At 44.4% G+C, this 26,467-nt stretch overlaps 1 protein-coding gene across 2 annotated transcripts in view; it reads right to left on the bottom strand.

The window, feature by feature from the left end:
- PLXNA1 (plexin A1) overlaps positions 1 to 26,467 on the bottom strand; it is a 340,506-nt gene that overhangs the window by 251,315 nt on the left and 62,724 nt on the right. For both annotated transcript variants that reach the window (XM_063121369.1, XM_063121370.1), the window contains exon 3: positions 11,250 to 11,432. In XM_063121369.1, the coding sequence (XP_062977439.1) occupies positions 11,250 to 11,432 (183 nt within the window). The remainder of the gene's footprint in view (positions 1 to 11,249; positions 11,433 to 26,467) is intronic.

Raw genomic sequence — 26,467 nt, 5'->3', positions numbered from 1 at the left:
TACCCACCCCTTCCTCCCTATACCTCATTGCTTCCACTTGAGCATGCTACACTTTGCAATCTTCCCCTAAAAGGGGTGCCTGTGTTCTCAATCTCTCTCATACCCTTGCTGGTGGGACAGAAAGAGAGAGACAAAAAAAAGGTTCCCATACAGCAGAAATGGGGCCAATGCACATAGAGGCAGTTCTTATTTGTCCTGATGAACACAAGGCTGAATTTAAGCATCATCACCCCAACCCTCAATCTTTCTCATTCTCTTTGTTAGCAGTCTGCTCTCTGCATCTGGGTGTACCAGAACTTCTGGGCACACAAGCCACTTGCTTGAAAAAAGGCAAGATGTCTATGAGCTTATCCCATTTAGCATATGGCTATGTATAAAATTCCACACCTCTACAATAGGGATTTACTTAAAGGAATCTGGTTGGCTAGTGTGGAAAACAGGATGTTGGAGTAGATGGGGCCTTTGGTCAAATCCAGCAGGGCTCTTCTTATGTTGACATAAAGGTTCTGCTTTACTTGTGTCTACTGGGTTGTTTCTCTTTAAGACAGAGAAGGTGCACAGAAATTGTATTCAAGTGCCTTGAGAACATACCACGTCCTCTCGTGCCAATCTCAGTCAGGGCGCACCGACAGCTTTGTAGCCAAAACAGTCCCAATGAGAAACAAACAGGAGATATCCACATGCTCAGAGGAATCCCACTTTACAAAAGTACAGAACATTTAAACAAGGTGGGGAGACTCCAAAGCAAGGAGGGAAAGCTGCACATGTGTGCAGTTGCATGGAAAGTGGGGGAAGAAGAATGGAACAAAAGCAAATATAGCCTTGCAAGGTTTTACCTGAGCCTCAGTTGGAGTTCTGGACATGGCTGAAACCCACCCAACCCCATACCCAGGCCAACACCCCACAACCCCACTCACCTCCATGGGATCTGTACAGGGAAAACCAAAAAGACAGGAACACAGACCCATGATCAACATTTCACTGGTAGCCCCACTAGCTTTTGGCAGCTTCTTCAGCCATTTGCATTCCCTCAGTGAAAAAAGGAGGGTCTTTGTGTGTGCATCACTTTCCCCACACCCCATTGATGGCAATGGTGGTGAGCTACTTCCTCCTAAGCCACTGGGGAGGCTGCGCTGGGTTGCCCTCACACAACCACTGTTTCTCTTCATCTTCTGCCTAATACTGAGGCGTTGGAAGGAGACTACTTGAATGCTGAAGGGCCAGATAAGGTGGAAGCACACCTGAAAACCACGTGATGGGGGAAACAAAAAGGGACGAAGGGACTAAACAGCTAGTGCAGGAAAATGCAGAGGACAGAAGTAACACACACACACACCATTTTGTTGCACATCACAAATATCTAGGGTTTCTGTTGTTGTTTTAAGGAACTGTTCAAGAAATTGATGTCTTAGTCTATGAAACTTTCAGATAAATAAATCCTACTTATTATGGAACCTCTAAGATAAGGTCAGTGACATGGATGAAACTTCCAGTCTGTCAGTGTCATGATTTTTTTAAGTGTCACCTGTCTAGGAATATTAAACCAGTATTAAAGAAATTGAGATGTTAATGATTCTAATGAATGTCCTTTTAGTTTTAGTTTTTACTAGCTATATACATACAAAATGGCCAAACCAGACATTACTTTAAATCTATGCCTAACAGCTACATTTTTCCCATTTTGACTCCAAGGGTAGGCGCAGGGCCTCTGAGTCGGATCAGAACCCTAGAGTGGAGGTAGGGGGCTTTTAAGATATAGATCTGGCTCCCTGTATTTAATCTAGAATAAAAATACTAAAACATGTAGCTGCTCTTTTACCCTAAAAAAGTATTGCTTTCAAGAGTTCCAAAATGGGCATACTAGAGCCATTTTCCAGATTATTCCCACTTCCCTCTCCATTTTCCCATATGCTGGGGTCTGAAATCGCCATCTGATTGCAAGAGCCATTCAGACAATCCATCTCCCAGTGTAGAGAGATGGGAAGAGGCACAAAGGAAACAGAGAGGGAGGAAGAAGAAGGAAGATGACAGAAGAGGCAGGATGCAGGAGGGCAGGGCAGGGGCGAGGCTACAGCTGCAACAGGTGCTGGCTGGCAGACCATCCTCTGAGAAGCAACTGTTTGAGAGATGTCTATCGAGGCATTACGAACAAGGCCAAGCCTCCCTAAGACAAAGGAGCTCTCTGTTTGCATCTGGCACCCTGGACAAATGCAAGAGGGCAGGGTAGCATGGAGAGAGGAGGCTGTTGTCCATGGAGGACTCAAGCTCTGAAAGAGGGTCCCTGATTATCGTACAAGGACATGAACTCAGAATCTTCTTTAAGCCCATCTTCCAGAGAAGGGTCATCTTTCTTCCCCTTTGGCCTCTGAGACTGCACAAACTCTGTACATACTCATGCAGGAAGCAGCATTGTTGGGCGACACAGGCACTGACATTTCTCTGAGTAATAGATGTGCCACACTGGCACCCATTAATTGGGAAACACAACCATTCTCTCTGTACATATCTGTTTTTGCAAGGTAAGTGAGCCATAGCTGGGCTGAGTTGGGATGTTGAAAGGTCCCATTCAGTGGAAAGGTACGGCAACTTAATGGCGAACCGGGGGGGGGGGGGGATTCTTCTGTGTTATGACATCACATGCCAAAAATAAATGGTTAAAAACCCATGCCTTGAGACTGAGTTCTGGTGAGTTTTAACTAAAATCAAGCTATATCTTTCCAATCCTTTCCCGACTTCCTTAATATGATAACGCTTCCAAGCTCATTAAGTTATTTTCCTTGTGATTCAATGAAGAGAAGATCCATAAGCTACCACTCATGCATTGGAATCAGTACACTGAAGTCTCAGAAATACTTGTACCTATACTGAGTAAGCACATGATCTAGGACAGAGGCTGGACTCAATATGTTTGACATCCCTTTTAATCCTGGTATCACTAAAGATGAGTGGTTAGTTGAGACTAAGGCACTTCTGCCAACTCACTTCTGCCACTACCAGACCTAGGAGAACTCCCAGGTCTTTAACTGCCCTGCAGCCATGAGGAAGAAGGCAGCTCAGGATACTTCAACCCAGCTCCTCCCCTGTCCAACCCTTCCCTCCCGACCCTGTCCAGCCCTTCTAACGCAACCTGCACTTTTCTTCTGCACAGATATATTTTCAGGGAAGGGACACACTAGCCTTCACTGTCCAATTACTGTGAGAGGGAGATGGTTCCGCAGTGTTAAAATCCAAGCAGCGACTATGTACAGGACCTCTGATGATTCTCAATCAGCCTTCCCCAACCTGGTGCCCTCCAGATTATGATGATGATGATTTTGCTACTAGCATTCCAGCCCACTGGCTATGCTGGCTGGGGTTGATGGGGATTGAGGTCTAAAATGTCTGGAGGGCAGTCGGCTGGGAAAGGCTTTTCTAAACAGTCCTCCATTCCAATATCGCAGGCCTGAGGATCAGTACTCCTGTAGGTGGCTGTCAAGGGGAAGTCTGAACTAATTGTTGAGCACACAGGGGAAGCCTGTCTTAGCCTAGCATGCTGCAGCCCTTCCTCCGGGCTCCTACATTCCTTCTCAAGAGCTGCATCTGTTCCACCTCTTTTTTAGGAGAGGGCAGAAACCCAAGATGGGAAGGGAAGATTTTTCTGGCCTCACAGTGCCAGGATCAGCCTCTTCGCCAAGGTGACAAAAGGAAACGCTGGCACAAGCTTCATTGCTTTTAAGTGAAAGGATGAATAACCCTGCCAGGAGACAGAAACAGTGCAGACGGTCAATGTGTGAGCTGCGTGCAAGGCGATGTTACTGCCCTACATTGCCGGCTATTCCAACACGGCACTTAGCCAAGAATCGATCAATACTTTTGCCCCCTTGAAAGTTCCCTTGCTATTCCCCCTGCCTCTTTATGCTCCCTGCAGGCCAGCTATCTCGCTCAAAGAAAATGCTCTATGCCTGCCTTAACTCTTTTAAATTAAGCTCCTCTCAAAGTATTTAACACTTTTAACAGCCCAGAAATTAGCATAGAGCTTGCATTTCAAAAGCCATCAGAAGTCAATACTATCAGCAGGCCTTTAGGAAAACATAATTCTAGTGTCACACTAGATCATTCATGCAATATTTTCGAACCTGTGTGACTCCTGCCAGGCTTGGTCGTTCCTCCCTCAAAAGCTTTGCCCTGTCCCTAATAATAACAGCCGCTCTACAGATCGTGCCTCCCAATACAGGCATTTCTGCTGCTCTAAAGGCTGCCCACTCTCTCTGCACCTCCATGGTGACCAGATCAGGGGGGTAAAGAGGGAGGTCATTTGGAAGAATTGTCTTCCTGCTGTAGCTGCAGAGACAGCCAGAGTCAGGGTCTGATTGCACAGGGCTCCCTAGGAGGATCAGGTAACTGCTGAGACAGCACTTTCCCCATCCTCTGAACACAGCCAGATGGCCCTTGCTGAAATAAGCTGTGCTCTCTCAGTGTCACCCCATGGCTTCCACCCACACCAGTACTTCAAGGTTAAAGCAGGGGACATAGACCAATCTATACACTAGCATACACTTCAGGAAACCCAATACAGCTAACTTTCTACCCTTTCTGCCACGTACTTTCTATTTGTAGGTTCTTTAGCATTCAGATGAAACTAATTTTAGAGCTAACTGCCCCATACCTAAATTCTGTACCAACCTGCCCTTCACTGGGGCTACTTCATAGACTTGGAAAAGGTTGTGATGCTTCTCTGCCAGGCATTTGCTTCATCAGCCCTTCCAGGAAGTCAATCAAATTGGCAGGGAGAAGTGAAGAGGCAGAACACAGGAAGTATATAAGAGCAGGAAGAATCTACCACCTCAGGGAGAAATTTGCCAGACAAAAAGCAATCATCAGCAATCACCAGGGATAAATAACTGGATGTGTAGCACACTGTCTCAATGGTTTCATCAATCGTCCTCCCACACTTCCTCTACACACTCACACATGTAGAACCGCACTGACAAAGAACTATTTAAACCCTGCAATTTGGAATTTAAGAGGAAGAGAGAATGGAAGAAAAGAGACACTAGTCACTTCAGACCAAATATCGATCAGAATGGGAAGACAATCTGCCTATATCTTCTCCCAGCCTTCAGAGCAGCAGGGCCATACCCCTGACAACGTGAAATCTTCTCATTATCTGTTTGGACTAGAGACAGACAGCTATTCTGGTGCCTCTTTTGATCACGGAAAAGGCAGGAAATTTCAAGACCAGATGCTAATGCCCAAAAGGAGATGAAAAAACTTACTGCTACGATGAAGAAAAGATGCAACCTAGCAGTTTGAGCAGAATAGCTGAGAGCCTAGATGACTACCTCAAGAACTGCAAGTATGGCTGTAAACTAGGTTTGGTTTCAACTTGGTAGTTCACCTTCCCTATACACCAAACACAGAAAATCATGAAGATCCACTACTGAGAAGGCCTCTTAATTTCCTTAGTGCTTCTGAGCAGCTGTAATCCTTGGCCTATACCTATACCTTTTCTATGCAGAAATAATGTACAACAGCTGCCTAACCCATGTATTTGCAGTGACAAAAATATCTGTGCCACACTTTATTTATTTATTTATTTATTACATTTCTATACCACCCAATAGTTGAAGCTCTCTGGGCGGTTCACAAAAATTAAAACCATAATAAAACAACCAACAGGTTAAAAGCACAATTACAAAATACAGTATAAAAAGCACAACCAGAATAAAACCACGCAACAAAATTGATATAAGATTAAAATACAGAGTTAGAACAGTAAAATTTAAATTTAAGTTAAAATTAAGTGTTAAAATACTGAGAGAATAAAAAGGTCTTCAGCTGGCGACGAAAGCAGTACAGTGTAGGCGCCAGGCGGACCTCTCTGGGGAGCTCATTCCACAACTGGGGTGCCACAACGGAGAAAGCCCTCCTTCTAGTAGCCACCTGCCTCACTTCCTTTGGCAGGGGCTCACGGAGAAGGGCTCCTGTAGATGATCTTAAGGTCCGGGCAGGTACATATGGGAGGAGGCGTTCCTTCAAATAACCTGGCCCCAAACCGTTTAGGGCTTTAAATGTCAATACCAACATTTTGAATCGGGCCCGGACCTGGACTGGCAGCCAAAGAAGCTGGAAAAGGACTGGCGTAATGTGATCTCGCCGGCCAGTCCCTGTTAGTATACGGGCTGCCCTATTTTGTACCAGTTGAAGCTTCCGGACCGTTTTCAAAGGCAGCCCCACGTATAACGCATTGCAGTAATCCAAGCGAGAGGTTATCAGAGCATGGATAACTGTAGCTAGGCTATCTCTGTCCAGATAAGGGCGTAGTTGGTATATCAACCTAAGCTGATAAAAGGTGCTCTTCGCCACTGAGTTCACCTGTGCCTCAAGTGACAGTTCTGGATCCAAGAGCACCCCCAAACTACGGACCCGATCCTTTAGGGAGAGTGCAACCCCATCCAGGACAGGGCAAACATCACCTCGCTGGACAGATGAACCACCCGCGAACAGTACCTCCATCTTGTCTGGATTGAGTCTCAGTTTGTTAGCCCTCATCCAGTCCATTACCATGCCCAGGCACTGGTTCAGAACAGTCACTGCCTCACCTGGGTTTGATGAAAAGGAAAGGTAGAGCTGGGTATCATCCGCATATTGATGACACCTCAGTCCACATCTCCGGATAACCTCCCCCAGCAGCTTCATGTATATGTTAAACAGCATAGGGGATAGGATAGAGCCCTGCGGTACCCCATGGCTTAGGAGCCACGGCACAGAGCAATAATCCCCCAGCACCACCTTCTGGAATCGGCCATCCAAGTAGGAGCAGAACCACTGCAACACAGTACCTCCAACTCCCAGCTCAGACAACCTATCCTGAAGGATACCATGGTCGATGGTATCGAAGGCCACTGAGAGGTCCAGGAGAACCAACAGGGTTGCACTCCCCCTGTCTCTCTCCCAACAGAGGTCATCCCACAGGGCGACCAAGGCAGTTTCCGTTCCAAAACCAGGCCTGAAACCCGATTGAATGGATCTAGATAATCCATTTCATTCAAGAGTGCCTGGAGTTGTCCTGCAACCACCCACTCAAGCACCTTGCCCAGGAAAGGGATATTAGCCACCGGCCTGTAGTTGTTAACGTCCTCCGGGTCCAGGTTAGGCTTCTTCAGGAGTGGTCTAATTACCGCCTCTTTTAAAGAGGCCGGCACCACTCCCTCTTCTCAAGGAGGCATTTACAACCTCCTGGACCCAGCCGGCGATCCCCTCCTTATTTGATGTAATGAGCCATGAAGGGCAAGGGTCAAGCACACATGTGGTCAACCGGACTTGGCCAAGCACCTTGTCCACATCCTCGGGCCTCAGGCCTTATGGGCGCTTGTATGTTTTCCTACCCAGAGATTATCTCCAGGTTGGACTGGAGGTTGTGGGCTCTCCCAGACTAGAGGCATTCAAGAGGCAGCTGGACAACCATCTGTTAGGGATGCTTTAGGGTGGATTCCTGCATTGAGCAGGAGGTTGGACTCGATGGCCTTGTAGGCCCCTTCCAACTCTGCTATTCTATGATTCTATGATTCTATGTCATTCCTGAAGCAGCTCTGAGATCCTTAAAGTGAAATCATTGCCAAAAATGAAAAGGATAAGGCCCAGCAGAACATGTGTTCATTCAGATAATGGCCATAGCTTACATTCAGAAGGTTCCAGGTTTGATCCCCACCATCTCCAGTTTAGGGCTGGAAAAACTCCTGCTTGAAACCCTGAAGAGCCATTTTCAGTCAGTGTTGACAATACTGGGCTAGACTGTCAGGATCAGGCTGGATCTCCCTGGTGTATACCCTGAATCGGACTCAGAGCCTCAAGAAGAAGAAGAAGAAGAAGAAGAAGAAGAAGAAGAAGAAGAAGAAGAAGAAGAAGAAGAAGAAGAAGAAGAGGACCAGCCAAGACAGGAAATGGGAGAGGAAATTCTCCAAGACATTCCAGGAGTCAAGGAAGAATCTTCCCAGGAGCTTATCGGACAGGAGGCCCAGGCTCAGAGATCATCCTCCCCACCCCTGGGAACTCAGTCTTTGTCGGAGGGGGAGGGAGCATCAGAACTGACAGACCCCAGAGTCTGCTGCAGGGTCAAGCTGGTGGAGTTGAGAGGAAGTAGAAGGTGATCTGCTAGGTTAGCCACTCACCAGAGATTACAACTTGAAGACCCTCCCTGAAAGAGGGTTCAGTAAAAGCCTGTCAGGCACTACAGGAAACTGTCCATTTAGTTGATAGGCAACTGCCCTGCTTTGTTAGGCTAATTAAGCTTAGAGGATAGCTCCTAGCATTCACACTCCCTTCAGGTGTGAAGAGGTGTATAGTTACTGAATAAAGCTTTGTGGATTGCAGAGCAGACCTCTTCATTGTCTCATATCTCAGCGGGAGGGCTTGGAATCATGACATAGATGGACCAATGGTCTGACTCCTCCGTATAAGGCAGCTTCCTCCCTTCCTCCTCATAGCTGGTCTGAGTGAGGACTGTTATAAGCAATGACACTCTCTGGCTGTTCAAATCAAGAATTTGCAACCATCTTTGAATGATGACTGCTAGTCATGAGACCACTTTCACAGCACACCTCCTGGTAAGTACTCTCTCTTGAAATGCTGATATATCCCTTCACCTGGTGTCTGCATGAGCTGCCTTTTTCTGAGGAGGTCTCTATCCCCATTCAGATGAGCAGAGATTAGAGCTAGCTGAGAATAGCTTTCGCTGCAAAGGCCATAACATAAGTTGCTCTTGTTGAATTCAGCACCTGAATGTCTGGAATGCTACAAAATTAACTTCGGGTTTCACAACTTTTATAGTGCTGAACTGAAGAGGCTGGAGACCAAAAGAAGAAGCAGCAGCAGCAGCTCTGCAATCAACTCTGTTTAGCTCTCCTGATAAACAAAGCAACCCTTCTTGACTTGCAGTGGGTCTACACTGTCTTAACCACATCTCCTAAAATGACCCTCAGCTTGGCCTCAGGCCAGTCATTTCATTCCACATCCACTGAACTAGAAATCAGCATTTTGCTTACTCTCAGTCTGCAGGGGTTAGAAGCAAGCACCAGATTCCCTCCACTTGAAAAACACTGCACACAGACAGATGACTCTGAGAGAGGCAGAGCAAATCCTGGGTACAGGAAATTCTACCACTGTGTGTACTTGGGAAATAAAGGGGTAAGCTATTCTAGTGGATGAGGAGCAGAACAGGCATGAACTGTTTGTGACAGGAAGGTGACCTTGTGCAACTGACTGCCTTATTTTTTCTTTTATACAATGGGAATAATCTCACAAATGCTCCCTGAAGCCATGGAATGGTGAGGAAATAGTAATTCCCTATATTTCTGATGTCCGGAGGTGTGAGCTTGGATGCTTATTTAGCTAAATTGATGCTTATGTAGCCAAAATGGCACAACACACATACCAAAAAAAAAGGGCAAGCTTGGAGGAAACCTGAGGTTTGTATTGCGGGGGGGGGGGGGGGAAACACCCACTGATGGAAAAAAACTAACTTGAGGTGGGTAGGAGGACTCCCACCACAGCCCAATGAGGACTGAGTCTGCTCATTGGTTACTGATTGTTGGGCGGGGGGGGGGCATGAAATACCAGATGGGCGGGGGGAATGGAATGGAATATTCTGGAAGAGGGCATGGCTGACTGAGGAGGTGCACTCCACACTGCAATATTTTATTGCAAGTCCCACTTGTGAGCATGAATTTTCACACTGCACTGTATCAAACCTTCAACGGAGCACAGCTCCTGCCCATTGTCGTAATTTGGTATGCTGACCAGCCCTTTCACAAACAAGCTTTCCAAGACAAGGGTCATATTACACATTATACTTTTTAAAGTGTACACTTCAAAAATTAAAGCAACAACAGTGATCCAGGACTGACTGTCAAGTGCATATGTAGAAAAACTGGGTCTTTTGCTATTGCAAAAGTAAAATTCTCTAACAAGCTGGACAGAGATTGCTGTCCAGAAATGGACAACTGCATCTATCATATGCTCAATTTTGTATGAATTAAGCATATAATAACGAATATTTCCAATGCTAACACTACAATGAATACACTAAGTCACTGCATTCATTCCCCTCTGCATTCATATTCACAAGCAGCTATCCCAAGTACTAGAAAATACTTGTAATCTTTGAAAATTAAAAGCTTAGCCGGGGGTGGGGGGAGAAATATAAAAATTCAGGCCATTCCTTAGTTCAGAACCCAGTGTCATGATGTCTTGGCTTACAAGGAGTCTCTTACTAGGCTGAATGCATTCTTTAAAATTCTTCTAGGACCCTAAACACAGTTTTGCCTGGTTAAAGATACAGTTAATACCGGCTGTGTTTACACAGGGAATATCCAGCTGTAATTATAGGAATGATGCTATGATAGCAGGAAATCCATGCCCTGTGGAGATACTGAGGAAAAGACAAACAGTTATTTGCTAATTACCAGCAACAAGAAGCCTTTGTGTAGCTGGGGAAGGATGAGATCCCTCCGCTCTGTGGACTTTGGCCCACAGATGGTTTAAATCATCCACATTGGGGCATTCTGTAGCCAGATCTTTGTTCATGCAGAGTTATCAGAATTCCTTGGTTCCTGCTAACAGAGCAAAGCCATCGTCCTCAGGGAAACATGCCTGCTTAATGTAACACAGGCAAACACATGTAACAATACTGCAGATACGAACAAAGAAGTAGCAAAACGACTTCATGGAAATGGCAGTCAGAGTAGGAACGATGGCCAAGGCAACCTCTATGGCAGCCAAAGATTCTCTAAAGCGAAGGGCGCCTTCTCTATCCAGAGCTTAAAAAACAGAATGGCTGAGTCTGCTATTTTCTATTTATCCTAGAAGCCTTGCTGAATAGCTCTCAAGACATGAAGAAAAACAATCTGGTTTTAGAAAAAGCATGCATGGTACCAAGAAACACCCTTGCTATGTAACATCAAGCTATATTTTAAAATATTGCTGACCAAGGAGAGATTTTGTGAAGAGCAATCCTTCTGGGTGAAAGAACACTCAAGATAGAAAGGATACTAGAGGAGCAAGCAACAGTTGCTCAAGGTCAAATCCTTCCATATAGAAATAGCTTCAAAAGTGTGTGCAAGGAATTATCTGCCCTTTCCATTATCTGCCCTTTCCATTCCATCACTCTCACATCCGGCTTTAACCGCATGACCAAAGCACAGGGCATGGTGTTCCCTTACGGCTCAAGAGACAGAACTCTACAAAACACAGGAAAACGCATGGCCCCCTACCTTTTTTATCTTTCCACTTCGTGTGCCAGCGAAGACCACGGTGTGCCCACGGTAGTCATAAGCAGCCACTGATGTCATGCCATCCTCCTTATCCACAAAAAGTGCCACGCCTTCGATGGTGACCGTTCCACCCAACGGCTGGTTAAAATCCTGCCCGCAGAAATTGTCATCGATTTGCAGGGGCTGTAATAGAGATGGAGAAAAGCAAAGAGAGAGATTAGCCATCTGACAATATCTTAGGATGTCATGTAGTATATGGTTCCTAATGAGAAGAGAGTCTCCAAATCTGCAAGGAAAACTGAGCTCTCTGTTGAGAAACAGAAGAGAGAGAGAGAGAGAGAGAGAGAGAAAGAGAAAGCATTCTTCACAACTTCCCATCCCTTCCTATGAATCCCAGGGATGTCCCAGGTGGTCCATGGAGCCTATCATTTCACCTTTGTTCCTTAAAAATATTCCAAATTGATATAAGCATGCACCAGAATATCATACACAGATAATAGCAATTACTGTGAAATGTTCACCATTTCACTATCAAATTTCTACTTTCAAAGTACTTTCAGAAAAGTGTGAAAGGAAAAGAGGGGCAGTTGTTGAATGTGGGAATTATCAAAGGGAAGAAACAAAACCAAAATCTAGAAGTCAGCAGTATTTCTGATGTTCCTGTGTCTTAATATTTTTTCTACTGTAAAACTCAAAAGACTAAATTGCTGCCAAGATGCAGCAACTAAGGGGCACTTCACACATCACAGCAGAAGTGAGTACATGTTAAAAATGTACTGTGCACTGGCTTCTACCCCATAACAAGATGGCAACTTGCTATTTGTTTGTTTTTAACTGCATGTAAGTTGTAGAAATACATTGCAGAAAGCTACAACTGGATCAAGATCCCTGCCTCATTTATTTGCGGTATATACACAGAGAAAAATATGAGCTTCTCTGCCATACACATTGCAAGGTACAAGTGAATATCAACTACAAATAAACTACATTTCAAACATGTTCCAGCTTCAACTGTAATGGATAAAACAGTCTTTCTTTCAGGAACGTCAAAACTAGAGCTCCATTTTGCTGGGGGTCTCAATCTCTTTCACAGCTAGCACGAAGCTCAATTTAAGTATATATCGGGCAAGAGCCCCTGTGCAGATCCCAGTTCAATTAACTACGGGTGGGCAGAAGGTAGATCTCCAGATGTTTTCACCTTCAACTCCCGGAAGACCCTGGCAGCATGTTGGGAGTTGAAGTCTAAAACATCTGGAGATCTACTTTCTGCCCATCCCTGCAATAAACCATGTGGTTTATTGGACTGTGAACAAGCCATGTGCCCATGTGCTCCCTCCTCGCCCCTCCCTTCACACACCCAGCTTTGGCGAAGACATCTTTCCACTGCGTAGGCTGCATTAATGTTTCCTTTCCTGGTGAGCCTAAAAATTACTGACGAAAGCAGCAAACTGATCAGGCTACTGCAGCTCTTTTAAAGGGCAACCTTCCATGAATGGAATAATTGCCACTTACCCTAATTCTTTATTCTTTACACTCTTTGTTCACTTAGTGGTTCCTAAGAGAGTGCTGACCCACATACCTATCTTGGTACTTTGCCAAAGGAATGAACAACCATGCTAGGGGGGATCCTGGTTTGGAGGGAGCCCTTAAACCACAGTTTCCTGATGCAGGGATAAAAGGAAACGGTGGTTTGGGGAACCAGGACATCTTTGTCTTGCTGGACATGAAAGAAAGGGAGGGAAATGGCAAAGGGGGAGTGTATTGGCACACAGACAGTTCCTGTTCCAATTAACCATAGCTGGCAGTATTAGCCTGTGTTGCAGCAAATCTCTCATCTAATTAGTCTTATCCAGGTGGCTTGAAATATAGATGGCACTGGCCTGCTTTGGCTAACAGGAAACTTTTAGATACAAGTCCCCTGCCACTACTTTAAGCAGAATAGCTCTATATTCTTCCTACTGCTACGACCAACACCACCTTACATTCACTGCATTCTGTACAAAAGATAAAATAGGCAAGTCCCCACCAGAATTGCCTATAATTTAATGAGAGCCCAGCAGTCAAGGGTTCTAGCTGGCATGATAAAGTGGGCTTAGCCATTTCTCCCTGTCCTTACAACAGCTGCCTGGTGCCTAAACTTGCTCCTCTTAAAACCAAACATCTACCACATGACTAAGAATTTACCTGTCCTTGTCAAAGGGCCAAGTCAAGTTACAGTGGCCGGCAGCTGTCCTAATAGAGGCTAGGCCTCCATGCACATGTTTAAACCAGCAGCACTTGAGGAATTCTTCTTAATGGCTTTTCTCATCATCTTAAGGATTCATTGCACAGCTCTTATCATCTGTGCTACAGGGCCCAAGGGGAATTATACTATATAATTCCACACCTGTGTGCTTTCCAATTCTCCCCCCCCCCCCCCCCCCCGGTCACTCCTAAATAGGGAATGTTGTATCTCATCGGCTGTAAGAGGAATGCGCTTGCAAGCTGCAGACACACACACATGCAAACTACAGAATCTGTCCATATACATTCCTCTCTGCAGTTTCAAATGGATACCACGTTTCCCACATCCTGTCCTAGGCTGCTGGGCCTTGTGTCTGCACAGATGTTCAACAGCTCCTACATTCTGCCCCAGAGAAAGACGCAATTCGACAGAGGATAAAATGGATCCCATTCACAACAGTTGAGTGGCGTTAAAGGGAGGGTGGGGAAGTGATGTCTGTGGATAAGTTTCAGAGTATGCATTTTTAGCAAGCTACATTCAGAACATATAGGAGGCCAGTAAGGCTTGTCCACCCATGCCTTTCACATTAGTGACAAGTGATAAGCATGTAATAACCTACATGTGTTTACCAATAAACTCTGAGTTCTAAAATACATGGGGGAAGGTGGGTTAACAATTCCACGTTAGCGCCAAGTGCCAAAACACTAAAGGACAGGCCATTCTAAAACAGATTCCCAATTCATCGGGAAATGCTTCTTATAGGGCTGGCCCTCCCATTAAGAAAAGTGAGGCAACTGCCTCAAGCAGCAGATGCTTTGGGGGGGGGGGTGCAGCAGTGACAACCTGACGACCATTCCACCTGAGTCTCCACCACCACCACCACCACCACCATTTCCTGACACGGAGGACAGAGCTGATGTGCTACATGGGTTGACCTTCAATCCCTAAACTAGCCTACTGCCCTCAGGAGTGGTGAAGGACACTACAGCATTACCATTGTTGAAGTAAGATTTAACTGCAGTTCCTGTCAGCTTCTGAATGTGGAATGGAAACAGAGGCCATCTTTCCCTTTCCCTCAGGCAGTAAAATGTCTTGGGCCAGCCCTGGAATGAACTAATTTCATTTAAACTACAAACTTCTTTATGTATTTAAACATCTCTGCCAAGGGACTATTGTTTGCACTTCAAACAAAATTTCTACAGGGACAAACTTTATCTTAGGGTATTTCCAAAAGGCTATTTCCTATAGTAATGGGGGTCAGGAGGTGGGAGTGGAATACAAAAAAACCTACTTTAAAAGAATATTTGTTTAAAACGTTTAAATCACAGCTTTCTGTTTCTGAAGAAATACTCAAGGCAGGTAACATCACACTATAAAACAATCAATTTTCACATTAAACCAATTAAAAAAAAAGTCAAGCAAAAGGTTTTCAAAAGTGAAAAGGTGACATTAACTAAAACAATGTGTCAACACCACTTCACCTCAGCCAGACTTCAATCGCCAAAGACAATTGATGGCAATTTTCCTGAGCCCTCCCATACTCAAGACCTGCTGCCCCCAAGGAAATGGATGATTCTCACAGGTTTCTGTGGCCTACCGGCAATTTCTAGTTCAAGTAAAGCCTCCTTAAGTTTGTAGTCCTTAAGGCAGTCAAGATAGGCTTAAAAGTGAGGGTAATGCATGGTGATTCCTAGAAAGGAGGTGGGACTTTAGTGCCTATTCATTGCTCTGTGCTCATCCAGCATGGCTAGCAGAAGTAGAGTAAGTTGAGACAAAGAAGAAAATATAGGCAAATCTGCACAATTAATGAAAGTCACAGACTCAACTTTTCTAAGGTCAAAATGTTGCTTACTTTTGCACAAATTCTGTTATGTCAATATTTTGATATGACTATATGCACAGCCTATCATGATCTTGTTTCTAGGAAACTGTCCCTAAAGCCATAGGAGTTTAGACTTACAGTAGTGTGCACTGTTCACTCCCAAATAATGGATTGGTAGCCAGCATAAACTACAATCCTAGTCTCCTTCTAGCTCCTAATTTGGACATCAGCCTGAAGTTCACAGCTATTTGAGCGGGGGAGGGGGGGGAGGCCAGAATGGACCAAGTGGCCAAACTCACTGCTTCTTGAGCAAGGAGCAAACATGTTGGGCAAGAATGTTCTGCCATTACCTAGGTTGTACCTTGCCTCTTGGCCGCTGAAGGCCCCTAACATTTTAATACAATAAAAAAGGACAAGCAGCAAATGATTAGGGTCTGAAGAAGTCCTCTTTCCTCACCATCAGCTTTTTCCTGCACACCATTCAGGTACTGTCCTTGCCTACGCCTCAAAAGAGATCCTCACTGCAATCATCCCATGAGATGCCCCTGCCTGCCTCTGCGAACACTCAAAGTACCTATCTCCCCCACTCCAAGGCACAGGAAGGATGGTAAAATGTCTACGCTGAACACACAGTGTACGTGTGCTCCCTTCAGGCTCTGAGGCATAGCCGCTTGGTACTAAGAGAGGATGACAGGAAGATGTAGAGAAAACACCACAAGGAAAGAGGGAGGGGTAGGTCAGGAATGGGGAAATTCCTTGAACCGTGAAATCTGCTCCTATCTCCACCTCAGCAGGAAGAGCGCTGTTGCCATGACAACATCTGGTCCAGCAATCTCTGACCATGAATTTCAGGGTCTGGGGGACGCAGAGAAAACAGAGAGGGAAACCGAAGAGAGAAATAAGTGAAGAACTTAAACCCTGTGACCAGCAGTGTACAAGCTGAAATACCCACAAGGTCTTTAATGGGGCAACGACCACATGCTAAGCACCAAAACCCTTGCTCTGCTAATTCTAGTAGAATATAGTACGATAATGAAAGACCTCCAGTTACCAGCAGCCTTCAGCTGTGGATGTTGTTCGCTTGCACATCCTGAACAGACAACCACCAAGCAAAGCTGAGAGAACAATACTGCTAAAAGAGGGATACCAGATGCACTCAGAGTTGACACAAGTTTCCAAGGAACAGAGAGTTGAATCCACTGGTATTTCTGTTTGAAGACTTTGGGAGAAACAGGTGTGGGAGTGGGTGTGGGTGTGTGGGACCTTTCACATGTAACAACAGCCATCGGTTAAATAAACCAGGGCTGCCAGGGACAAGCAGGAGATAGTGGGTGCACTGCCTGCAGTGTGTCTACCGTTTCCACTTTTAATCTACAGCCTACGATTGGCTGCTTCATTGGTTGTTTAGGTAGGGGCTAAACAACCCAGTGGCTAACCCAACAAAAACTGCTTGTGCATGACAACTCATGTTGTTATTATGTGAGAACCAGGTCTGTGTGCATTTTAAGGGAGTAGCTTTAGTTAGCCCTAAGGTCAGGCCCTTAAAGGTTATCACATTTAACAACATCTATAAAATGTGTGTGTGTACATGTTTGTTTTAAAAAGTATTCAGGTGATGGATTAATTTGCTTTGTGATGTAACTAATAAAATTAGATGAGGAAGTCACTATCTGCACTCAGTTCTCAATCTTTAGTCACTGTTCCTCTTTTTGTTTCCTTTTCAAACGTTTGCTACTGCTTAGCACATTTGTAGGATATCTGTCCTGTGAATAGCCCAATCCATGCCATAGAGGCCTCCACCTGACCGGTACTCTAAGTACTAGCGATGATATCATAAGCAGTGACAGGCCCAAAGCCAGGCCCAGCACGTAAGATGCCCTCCAGATTCTACTGGCTGCAATCCTAGGCACATTTTCCTGGGAGTAATTCTCATCAAACACAATGGGAATTCCTCTGAGTAAATATGCAGATGAGTGGGATCCCCTAACTTGGGGTGAAGTCTCATTATGGATTCAGAAATTCAGGTCTGCGGAATTCTCCACACCTGTATATTTTAAATCTACACCAATTACAATATACTAGAAGCACCATCTAGGCAGGATATGAGAGGAACTGGAAGAAGAATTCTATTTCTGGCAGAAATTTTCCAGATAGTTTAAGCCAGACACACAGCTTTCAAATAGTTGCTTGTTACTGAAGCTTGCATGATTGCCTGCTTGTGTAAACCTTTGCTTGAAGCTAAATACAGCACAGGAAACCCAAACAATAACAAGGAAGCTAAAGAGACCATTTCAGTTCGCATGTAACAACAATTCAGAGTATGGGGCTGTCTGCACAACACAACACCCCACACAGGGTTATTTTGGCCATTGTGAAGCTGTGGTGTATGGGGGAGGCATGAGGATGCCATTTTGAATATGCAAGCTCCATTCAAGGGTTGTTACATCTTGCAAACCCAGCAAGCATGGATTGTGTAAGGATTAAACAACTCTTGCATAACCCACATTCGCTGGGTTCGCATGACACAACAACCCAAGTAGGGTTCACATATGCAACCTGGCACCCCATGGGTGCTGTGGCTCACTATGGGTTAAATAACCCATGACAAGCCACACTGTGTTGCCCAAACCCAGTTTAATGATGGACAACCCAGGAAGAGAACCCATGGTTTGTTGTTGTGAACTCTGGGTTGTTCACGATTATGGGTTCGCACATAATGATAACTCACAATTGAACAACCACCCACGATTCAACAAAAATCCATACTCAACCTGTACCACGTGTGAACCAGGTGTCCCGTCTTCTCACCTTTCAACTTTTGTGATGTTCATGGACAACTGGGATGTAAGACAGCAAGTGTAGAACAGCACATATAATTGTAGCTGTAACTGGAGGGAAACCTCATTACTACGTGTTCAAGGGTTCCTTAGAAGCTTAAATAGCACAAGCTTCATGATCAAACCTTTAGAACGATCCTAAAAAGTATTCACAAAAAACAAGGACACGACTCCTTATGGCTGATGGGATATGTTCTGAAAACCCTACTGTAATATTAAAAAATGGCACAAAATCCAAATAACTGTTAAGTGCACTTGATCTGTTAAATCTTACAACTCAGTTTGTTGGCAAAAAAAAAAAGCTTTTTAAAAAACATTTGTGGGTTGGCAATTCTGGAAACGGACTAGAAGTAAACAAAAATTGGGGCTAATACAAAAAGCTTTAGGGCAAGAATGAACAGTTTGTGAAGATGAACAATTTGTTTTCACATCCTATTTGTATCCAGCCAGGGTGCCTTTTTAAGCAGCCAGCTATCTGCAGTCTTTCAGGCCCAAACCCCTGCCTGCTTTCCTCTGTTTGGTTCCCCCCCTTTTTTGGGGGGGGGGGAGTAGTGCCTAGCATGGAACAATTCCTCTCAAGTTGTGCAGTTAAAGGGCCTCAGCAGGCAGCCCTAAAATTGCAACAGTCACTCATAGGCCTGCACCTTTGCAAGCAATAACAGCTAACCCCGACCTTCTGCACTTTGGTAAAAAGGGTGATGGGGAAAGCATCAAAAAGAGCAGGAAAGCTGAGAGAGGCATCTCAGGCCCAGCAAACCAATTCACAGCTGCTATTCCCTTTCGCTTGCTCAGCTGTTATTGAATCCCATCGCTCATTTTAACAGAGGTTTGTGATGAGGAAGCAGCAAATAATTAGGCCTAAGAAATAATTCACAAAGTCAACGGAAGGGGACCACTTTACTTGCAGACAGGAACACCATCTTTCCCAGTTGGAGGGGACAGGGAGGACCCTGTCCAGGCACTTATTTACACATACTAATTCATTTTAAAATATGCAGATTCAAATTTGCCACATTCAGTACAGTCCTGGTGTTCTAAAAGCACTCATGAAATGGTAGGAATTGTATCCATTTTTTCTATTTAGTTTAATGAAAGATCACATCTTCATGTGAAATATGCGGCCTATTAAGGTGGGCAGGGGAGGCTAGGAATCTGTTGTAGGATGAATAAGAATGCATCCAAGCGGTAATATTCAGCACATGTGCACTATGAGATCAGAAAACTGACTCATGCTCGCATCAGTATTAACAGAGATAACGCACTTTTGAATGGGACGTCTCCATCATCATTCCAAGCACCTTTAACCTTAGCCTCATGACCCTTTTCCCGAAAGGCCTACGCATTATGTCTTCATACTGTTAGCTCTTAGAATGTATAGCTTAGTACCAGCGAAGGGGTTAACAAAATTTTCAAATCCCAGGAGGGCTGGAGCGTAACCATCAAAGGTATTTATGCCCCGGCAGCACCCCTCAGCCCACGTGATCTTTGTTCGACACTGCTCTCCACACTCCAATTTGCAGCTTCCTCAACCTCATCTGCTGCTGAATATGCAAGAGCATAAATGTTTATGGTGTTTACTCTTCTCTGCTTTGTCTCAACAAACTCTCTGGGAAGTGACAAATACAGCTGCATTCCCGGGCTGCGGAAGAGTGCCTGGCGCCCGCCTGCGATGCTACACCGACACCACCTCAATAAATAATTATGCCAGCAATTAGCTTGTTAGCAGCAAAATGACTCGTTAGGGATGCACAGGCAGGTGCCACACCAATAAAAGGCCAGATCGAATCGGACTATTTGGTGGGAAGAAAATAGATTTGGGGCGTTTTATGGTGGTAGAAGGGCATTGGGTACAATATGAAATTCTCATACTGGTCCATCATAGTCAGCCATAACAGGAAACATAATTCCTTCCTGACAATTGTACATCTTTGAAGCACAAGCTCACTTACAGCCATATTGCTTGTTGAAGCAGATAACCAGCTCTCAAGTTAACAAATGCCTTCACTCACCTGCCTGTAATGAAGGGAAATTGGCATGGTTCACAGCAGGTACAACTTCACAACTAGCTAAATCATATTCTCCAACTATACCTACTTAATAGGTACAGTACTTATTTTCTCACTATGGAGAGAGGTAGCAGGTGTGCATTGAACCTGTTCGTAATTTTAAATCACTCCTTTTTTCAGGGACTGAAATCCAAGGCCAGACATGTAAACATATGAAGCAACCTTACCCTCAGTCAAACACTGGTCCATCTAGCCCAACAGCATCTAGGGTGCATCACCAAAAAGATGACAAACAAAGACACAAATTGGCATATGCTAGTGTATACGAAGAGATGCAAATTTAGAAACAATTAATTATAATTCGGATAGGAATACAATACTCATCAAGAAAGTGGAGAAGATTGTGTCCTTTGGACACAAACACTCTTTCGAGGGTCAAAGTAATTACACACATACCGATCCCTCACCTACTGCTTTCACCAACCAGCCAGAGGGAGAGTAAAGTAGAAGGTAAAGGAACAACTGCATGATGAGAGGAAGTGGGAGGGAAGAAACACAAGCCGTGCATTATGGGAAAGACTGGAAGGACCATTTTGTGAGTGAATGAGTGGGACAGGGAGGGCAGGCATAACCATTTCCCAATCATCCTGGAACTAATCTGAGTTCAGTGGGATGGGTTTGGAATGCAGCTGATTGTTATGTCTCTGTTTATCTTCATCTCAGCTTCAGTTCCAGAAAGACGGAACACCTCCCAGGTCTCCTTCCCCTTCTTTACCCAATGGTTCTTCTTTCCTTTCCTGAGACAATCTCATGCACTTCTTTCCTATATCCAACCCCCTTTCTACCTCCTTTTCCTTCCATTTTGTCTATGCTCCTCTCTCCATCTCTCCCTCCCCTTCTCGTATTCTCTCCCAGCTGCCTTGAGTGCCAGTTTTGGTAGAACGGTGCAGGTACAAATGAAATAAATGAGGCCAATAAATAAATTTGACTTGCCAGCCTACTGATCAACATCATTTTGAAGCCGCCCGCAGCTACTGAGGCCACGGTCCCTCTTCACTGCCATCACTGGAAGGCCCTCCCCTCACACATCCAAAACTTGAAGATACAAGGAGACAACTCCAGCTCCCAGAATACACTGCAATTTCCAATCTAACCTTAACCCATAAAGATAGAGAAGTTTAGATTTATATACTACAGCAGTGTCCAGACCTAGAAGCCTCAAATTTTAGAGGGCAACTGGAATCTGGACAAAAGAACAAGCAGAACTAAAACAGAGGGCAGTCTGGGACACAAGGACCTAGTATTTTGCCTAGCAAAAGCCCTCAAACACAAATTTCCTTCATCACCTGCTTCCTGAGATCCTTAACTAAAGGTATCATAGGCATACAAAACATGTGCTCTACTTTGGAGCACTTCGGGGGGGAGAGTGTAATTTCCCCCTGATTGCATGGGCTTATCTGAGCTGCTGCACATAAGAAGTACTTAATACACATATTGGCCCCATTCAGAAGACACGTTAAACCATGGCTTTAACCACGGTGGTTAAGCCAGAAAGTCAGGCTGTGTTCAGAAGACACGTTAAACCACGGCTTTAACCATGGTAAATAAAGCAAAAGGCCTTATTCACTGTGGTTAAAGCCATGGTTTAAGGTCTGGCTTTTAACACGGTCTGGCTTTCTGGCTTAACCACCATGGTTAAAGCCATGGTTTGACGTGTCTTCTGAATGGGCCCAGAGTGACTTAACGCAGCACCCACATGGCAACCCTACCACATGCATCGGCTCTTTCTTAGGAACAGAGTCTCACAATATATGTTCAACATATATTGAACATGGAAGATTTGGAGATGTTCATGTTTTGGAAGTGAGACATGGTGTAGCAATAAAAATCTGCAGATCTGTAAGGCATCTAAATGTGCTTTTCAAGTTATAAGGAAATATTTTACGGCTGCAATACTTAGTCAAGTAATTGATTAGATTAATTTAAAATCTTTTGATTGTATAAAAATGTTTTACATTTCCAGTATAAATATTTAAATAAACTGTTGATGGAAGAAGCTTTCCTTTTCTCTCAAACAGAATGCCTCTTCTAATGGTGCATGCTGTGAAACATGGATGCATAATTTAAAACAAAGAATGCTTTTATTTAAAACTGCTGTTTTATTTTTATGCACATATATGCAGATGCAATTAATTGAACAATTAAAACTCATATAAGTAATCAACTAAGATCTCTTTAATTGGCTGAGAGACCTAATTTAATCTGACATAATTTTTAATTAACTGGGTGAATCATTCCTACAAATTCTGTAAAGTAAATCGCTCATTCGATTTGCTCAAACATTACTATGAAACCCTTTTTTGCTTTTAAAAAAGTGTGTACTTCTCTTCCTCTGTCAAATAATGGTGGAATTAGCTAAAATTAAAGACAGTTAAAATGTATGTGTGGGTGGGTGACTCCCAAAAGTCATGGATAATTGCAGGTGTATACATAGGTTGCACACAGGGTGAGTACGCGCGCGCACACACACAAGCATACAGTATTCTCATACACAATGGTGCTAGTTAGTTCAATGTCCAATCTCCAGGACTTCCATAAAGGACACAGAGTTCACACACAGAGCAAGAAGACACTTTGCCAGGGTGAAACATGGATGTCGCCTTGATTCATTACCTTACTTCAAGCCCACTTATGAGGGCAATGAAGGAGTGGACAGGAAAGACAATATTCATTCGCGTAGCTTTATTAAGTGGCTAGTAATTCAGCTGTCCCCTAGAGCCATTCATTTCCGGGCTTCCTGACAACTTCAACAGAAACGGGAACTCTGTGAACACCCTTGTTTCATTTAGCTATAAATGTTTAGCTATGCTAAGATTTGATTGGGAGGTGCTGACAGGAAAGAATCTTATTTCGAAGGATGAGGGCCTTACAGCACAATCCTATGCATGTTTACTCAGAAGTAAGCCCCACTGATTTCAAGTTAGCCAATCCAATTCCCAGTTAACTGTGTATGGTGTTGCAGCCTTAGTCCTCAACTATAGCACTTAATGAAGATTGTGATTCAAATCCAGGCCTGTAATATACTAGAAGAAAAATTATACAAGTTTGAAGGAATTAAGAGGGGGGGGAAATATTTTTTTATCTCAACACTATGGCACAAGACCAGCCAAATAGCCATTCCCCCATGACCCAGAGACTGTCCCGCAGTGCCTCAAGCATCTCCACTTCCCATTTTTTTGCCACATTAGTCCCTTCCCAAAAAAACTTCAGGATCTTGGGAAAAGGTAAATGCTGAAATTGTTATGTCTATATACCCAAGGTGCATAAATGCAATCAGGTCACAAACCTCTGATGAGCAGCGTGACAAAATTCTAGGACAAGTTAAATTGAGCCAAACACCTGCCGTAAAACCCATGAACCAACATCACTGGCAATGCAGATTGCTTCATGCAAAACAACTCCAACTGGATATACTACTTCTTTTCCAGTACTGAAGGAGTTAAAAGAAAAGTCAGCCTGAGATCCCAGTGAAGTTCCCATTTACCAGAGTCAAGTTATTGCAACCATTAATGGGTTGCGTATGTAAACTCAGCAAGCGGGCCAAGTGAACTTGCCCATCGTTTTTTATCCTCTAAAAGCAGGTGCTGACTCTCTGACCAGGATCCACAAATGGAACAAGAAAAAGACAGCAGAAACCACAAGGCAACAGTTTGCAGTGTTCAGTAGAGCATCCTAGCCCAGGTCAGATTTCCAGTATGATGGATTCCTGGTTCAAAGCCAGGAAACAAACAAACAATCTGGAATGAGTTCTCCAGCCAAGTGCGTTCAATTCCTCAGCGCTGGGGAAGAACTGCAAACATCTCCTGTGTTCCCAGCCAAGTCTGGCCTCCTCTCTTCCTGGATCCAAGGCAGCTCTGGACAAATCCAGGTTGCCTTACAGCACCAGGACACTAGTTCTCCTAAGGGCTAGTTCAATGTCACTGGTTATGATTAAGCATTTGTTCACACAAAAGATTCTCTCTCCATGCAAGACATCCTGGCCTCTTTCAGGCATGCACTTGCATGGACAAAGTAACGTGTGAATCTAGCTATAACAGAACTCGCCAGCAGTATGTACCGTTATTGTAACAGCACTTTTTCCAGCTGTTGCGATCAGTGATGAGCGAGCTCCTCTCAACTCAATTTGAAACTGGGTCAGCAATTACAAGCATCACTGGAGAACACTAGAAAACGATCATGGTTGTTGTTGTTTTTAAGAGTTCTAAATTGATTCATAACATTGGGGACACCTTATCATACTGCCTTACCATTGTCAATTCCCCCTCATTTTTTGTTTTTTGTTGTTATCAAAGTCACAGACACTAGTCACAGCTGTGCAAACTCCTCACCCACCCAAGAGTGATCTAGGGAACTGTGGACAAGCCCAAGGCAGCTCCAGAATCTTGGGGAAATAGGACCTTTGCCATCCCTGTGCTTGTCTTCTTTTTCATTCACTCGTTTCCATACTGCCCAATAGCTAAAGCTCTCTGGAAGGTTCGCATAAATTACAACACATCATAATAAAACATAACAGGACTGTTTGCACAACACCAGAGGGGGGGTGCAGCTGCCATTTGAATGTGCAACCCCTACTCAGGTTGTCGTGACATGCAAACCTGACAAGCATGGGTTATACGAGGGTTAAGCAAGCATAATCTATGATCTGTTTTAGGGCTATGTAAGGGTTGTTTAACCCTTGCACTACCTATGCTCGCTGGGTTCGCCCAGCACAATAACAACAAGAATTGTATATGCAACCTGGCGCCCAGGCTCATCATGAGCTAGATAACCCAGAACAAGCCAAAGCATGTTGTCTGAACACAGTCAATATAAACTCTTTAACATACAACATTTAAAAGCAATTCAAAACGTCTAAATGCCCTGTTCAGATAACATGCTAAGCCACGGTGGTTAGGCATTTTGAGCTAAACATTATGGCTTAGCATGTCATGTGAACCATTCCTAACCATGATGGCTAGATAACCATGGTTTAAACACCCTCACTAACAATTTGCTGCAAAAGGATTAACGGCCTAACCATGGCTTAGCATGTTGTCTGAACATGCTAAGCCATGAGGAGGGCTGGGACTGCTTCTATGAAAAAACAACACACATGATTGTGAGGACCATTGCTTCCAAGGTATGATACCTGAAACTAAGAGCAAGCCATGGTGCCTTGTTGCCATATTGTCTTGCCCATCATTCTCACTCTGGCTTGCTCTATCATGCTGACTCAGTTGCCATCAACAACAAAATCCTGAAGAGTTGAAGTAAAAGGAACTTTACAAAGCCACATGACAGAGCTGAAAGCAAGTAGATGAACTTCATTTTCAGTACTTCCTTCATCCCTCCACTCTCCTGAGATTAAAGGTCTTTCCATACAACCATTTTCTGCACCATAAAAATGGATATTTGTTTCCCATTTGGTTAGAATGGTTTGTAAAAACCCTTTCTTATAGAAAATGTTTTTTTTTTTTTTGCAGGGGTATTGCATTTTCTTGCGTGCTTGAAGTACAAGATGACACACAGTTCTATCACCCTGTGCCATCTGAATCAAGAGAGGCTGTGCAAGTCCTGGATCAATGCCTAAAGTCAGTAATGGGCTAGATGAGGGTCAATAAACTTTAGCTGAATTCTGGCAAGATGGAAACTCTGTGAGTGAGTGGTTCCCATGTCAGGGAGATAAGGCTTATTGCCTATTCTGGACAGGGTTTCATTCCCTCTGAAAGATCAGGCCCGTAATTTGGGGGTACTCCTAGATCCTGTCACTGGAGGCCCAAGTGGCCATGGCAGTTTACCAGCTGCAGCTAGTTTGCCAACTATGGCCTCTCCTGGACAGGGATAGCTTGACCACAGTGATGGAGGCACTAGTAACCTCAAGACTGGATTACTGCAATGCATTCTATGTGGGGCTGCCCTTAATGCTGCTCCGGAAGCTGAAGCTAGTGCACAACACAGTAACTCAGCTGATGTTGTGAGCTGCCTGTTTTCAGCATGCCTTTCCTGAGGGGACTGCACTGGCTGCCTAACTGCTACTGGGCCAGGTTTAAGGTTTTGGTACTAGTGTACAAAGCCTAAACAACTTGGAACCAGGATACTTGAGAGAGAGCCTTCTCCCTTACCAACCTGCCTGGTCAGAGGGCATATTCCCGAAGTTTAACATGGAACTATGGCCTGACTGGAGTCCACCAGGAGAAGAGCCTTCAGTGCGGTGGCCGCATTTCTTTGGAACTCCCTGCCCCTGGAAGTCAGGCAGGCACCAACACTGTGTTCCTTCTGGCACCTCCTGA

This window comes from Elgaria multicarinata, chromosome 3, assembly GCF_023053635.1.
Source record: "Elgaria multicarinata webbii isolate HBS135686 ecotype San Diego chromosome 3, rElgMul1.1.pri, whole genome shotgun sequence".
NCBI classification, from domain to species: domain Eukaryota; kingdom Metazoa; phylum Chordata; class Lepidosauria; order Squamata; family Anguidae; genus Elgaria; species Elgaria multicarinata.
The sequence above is the reverse complement of the archived record's forward strand: the minus strand, read 5'-3'. Positions and strand labels throughout refer to the sequence as shown.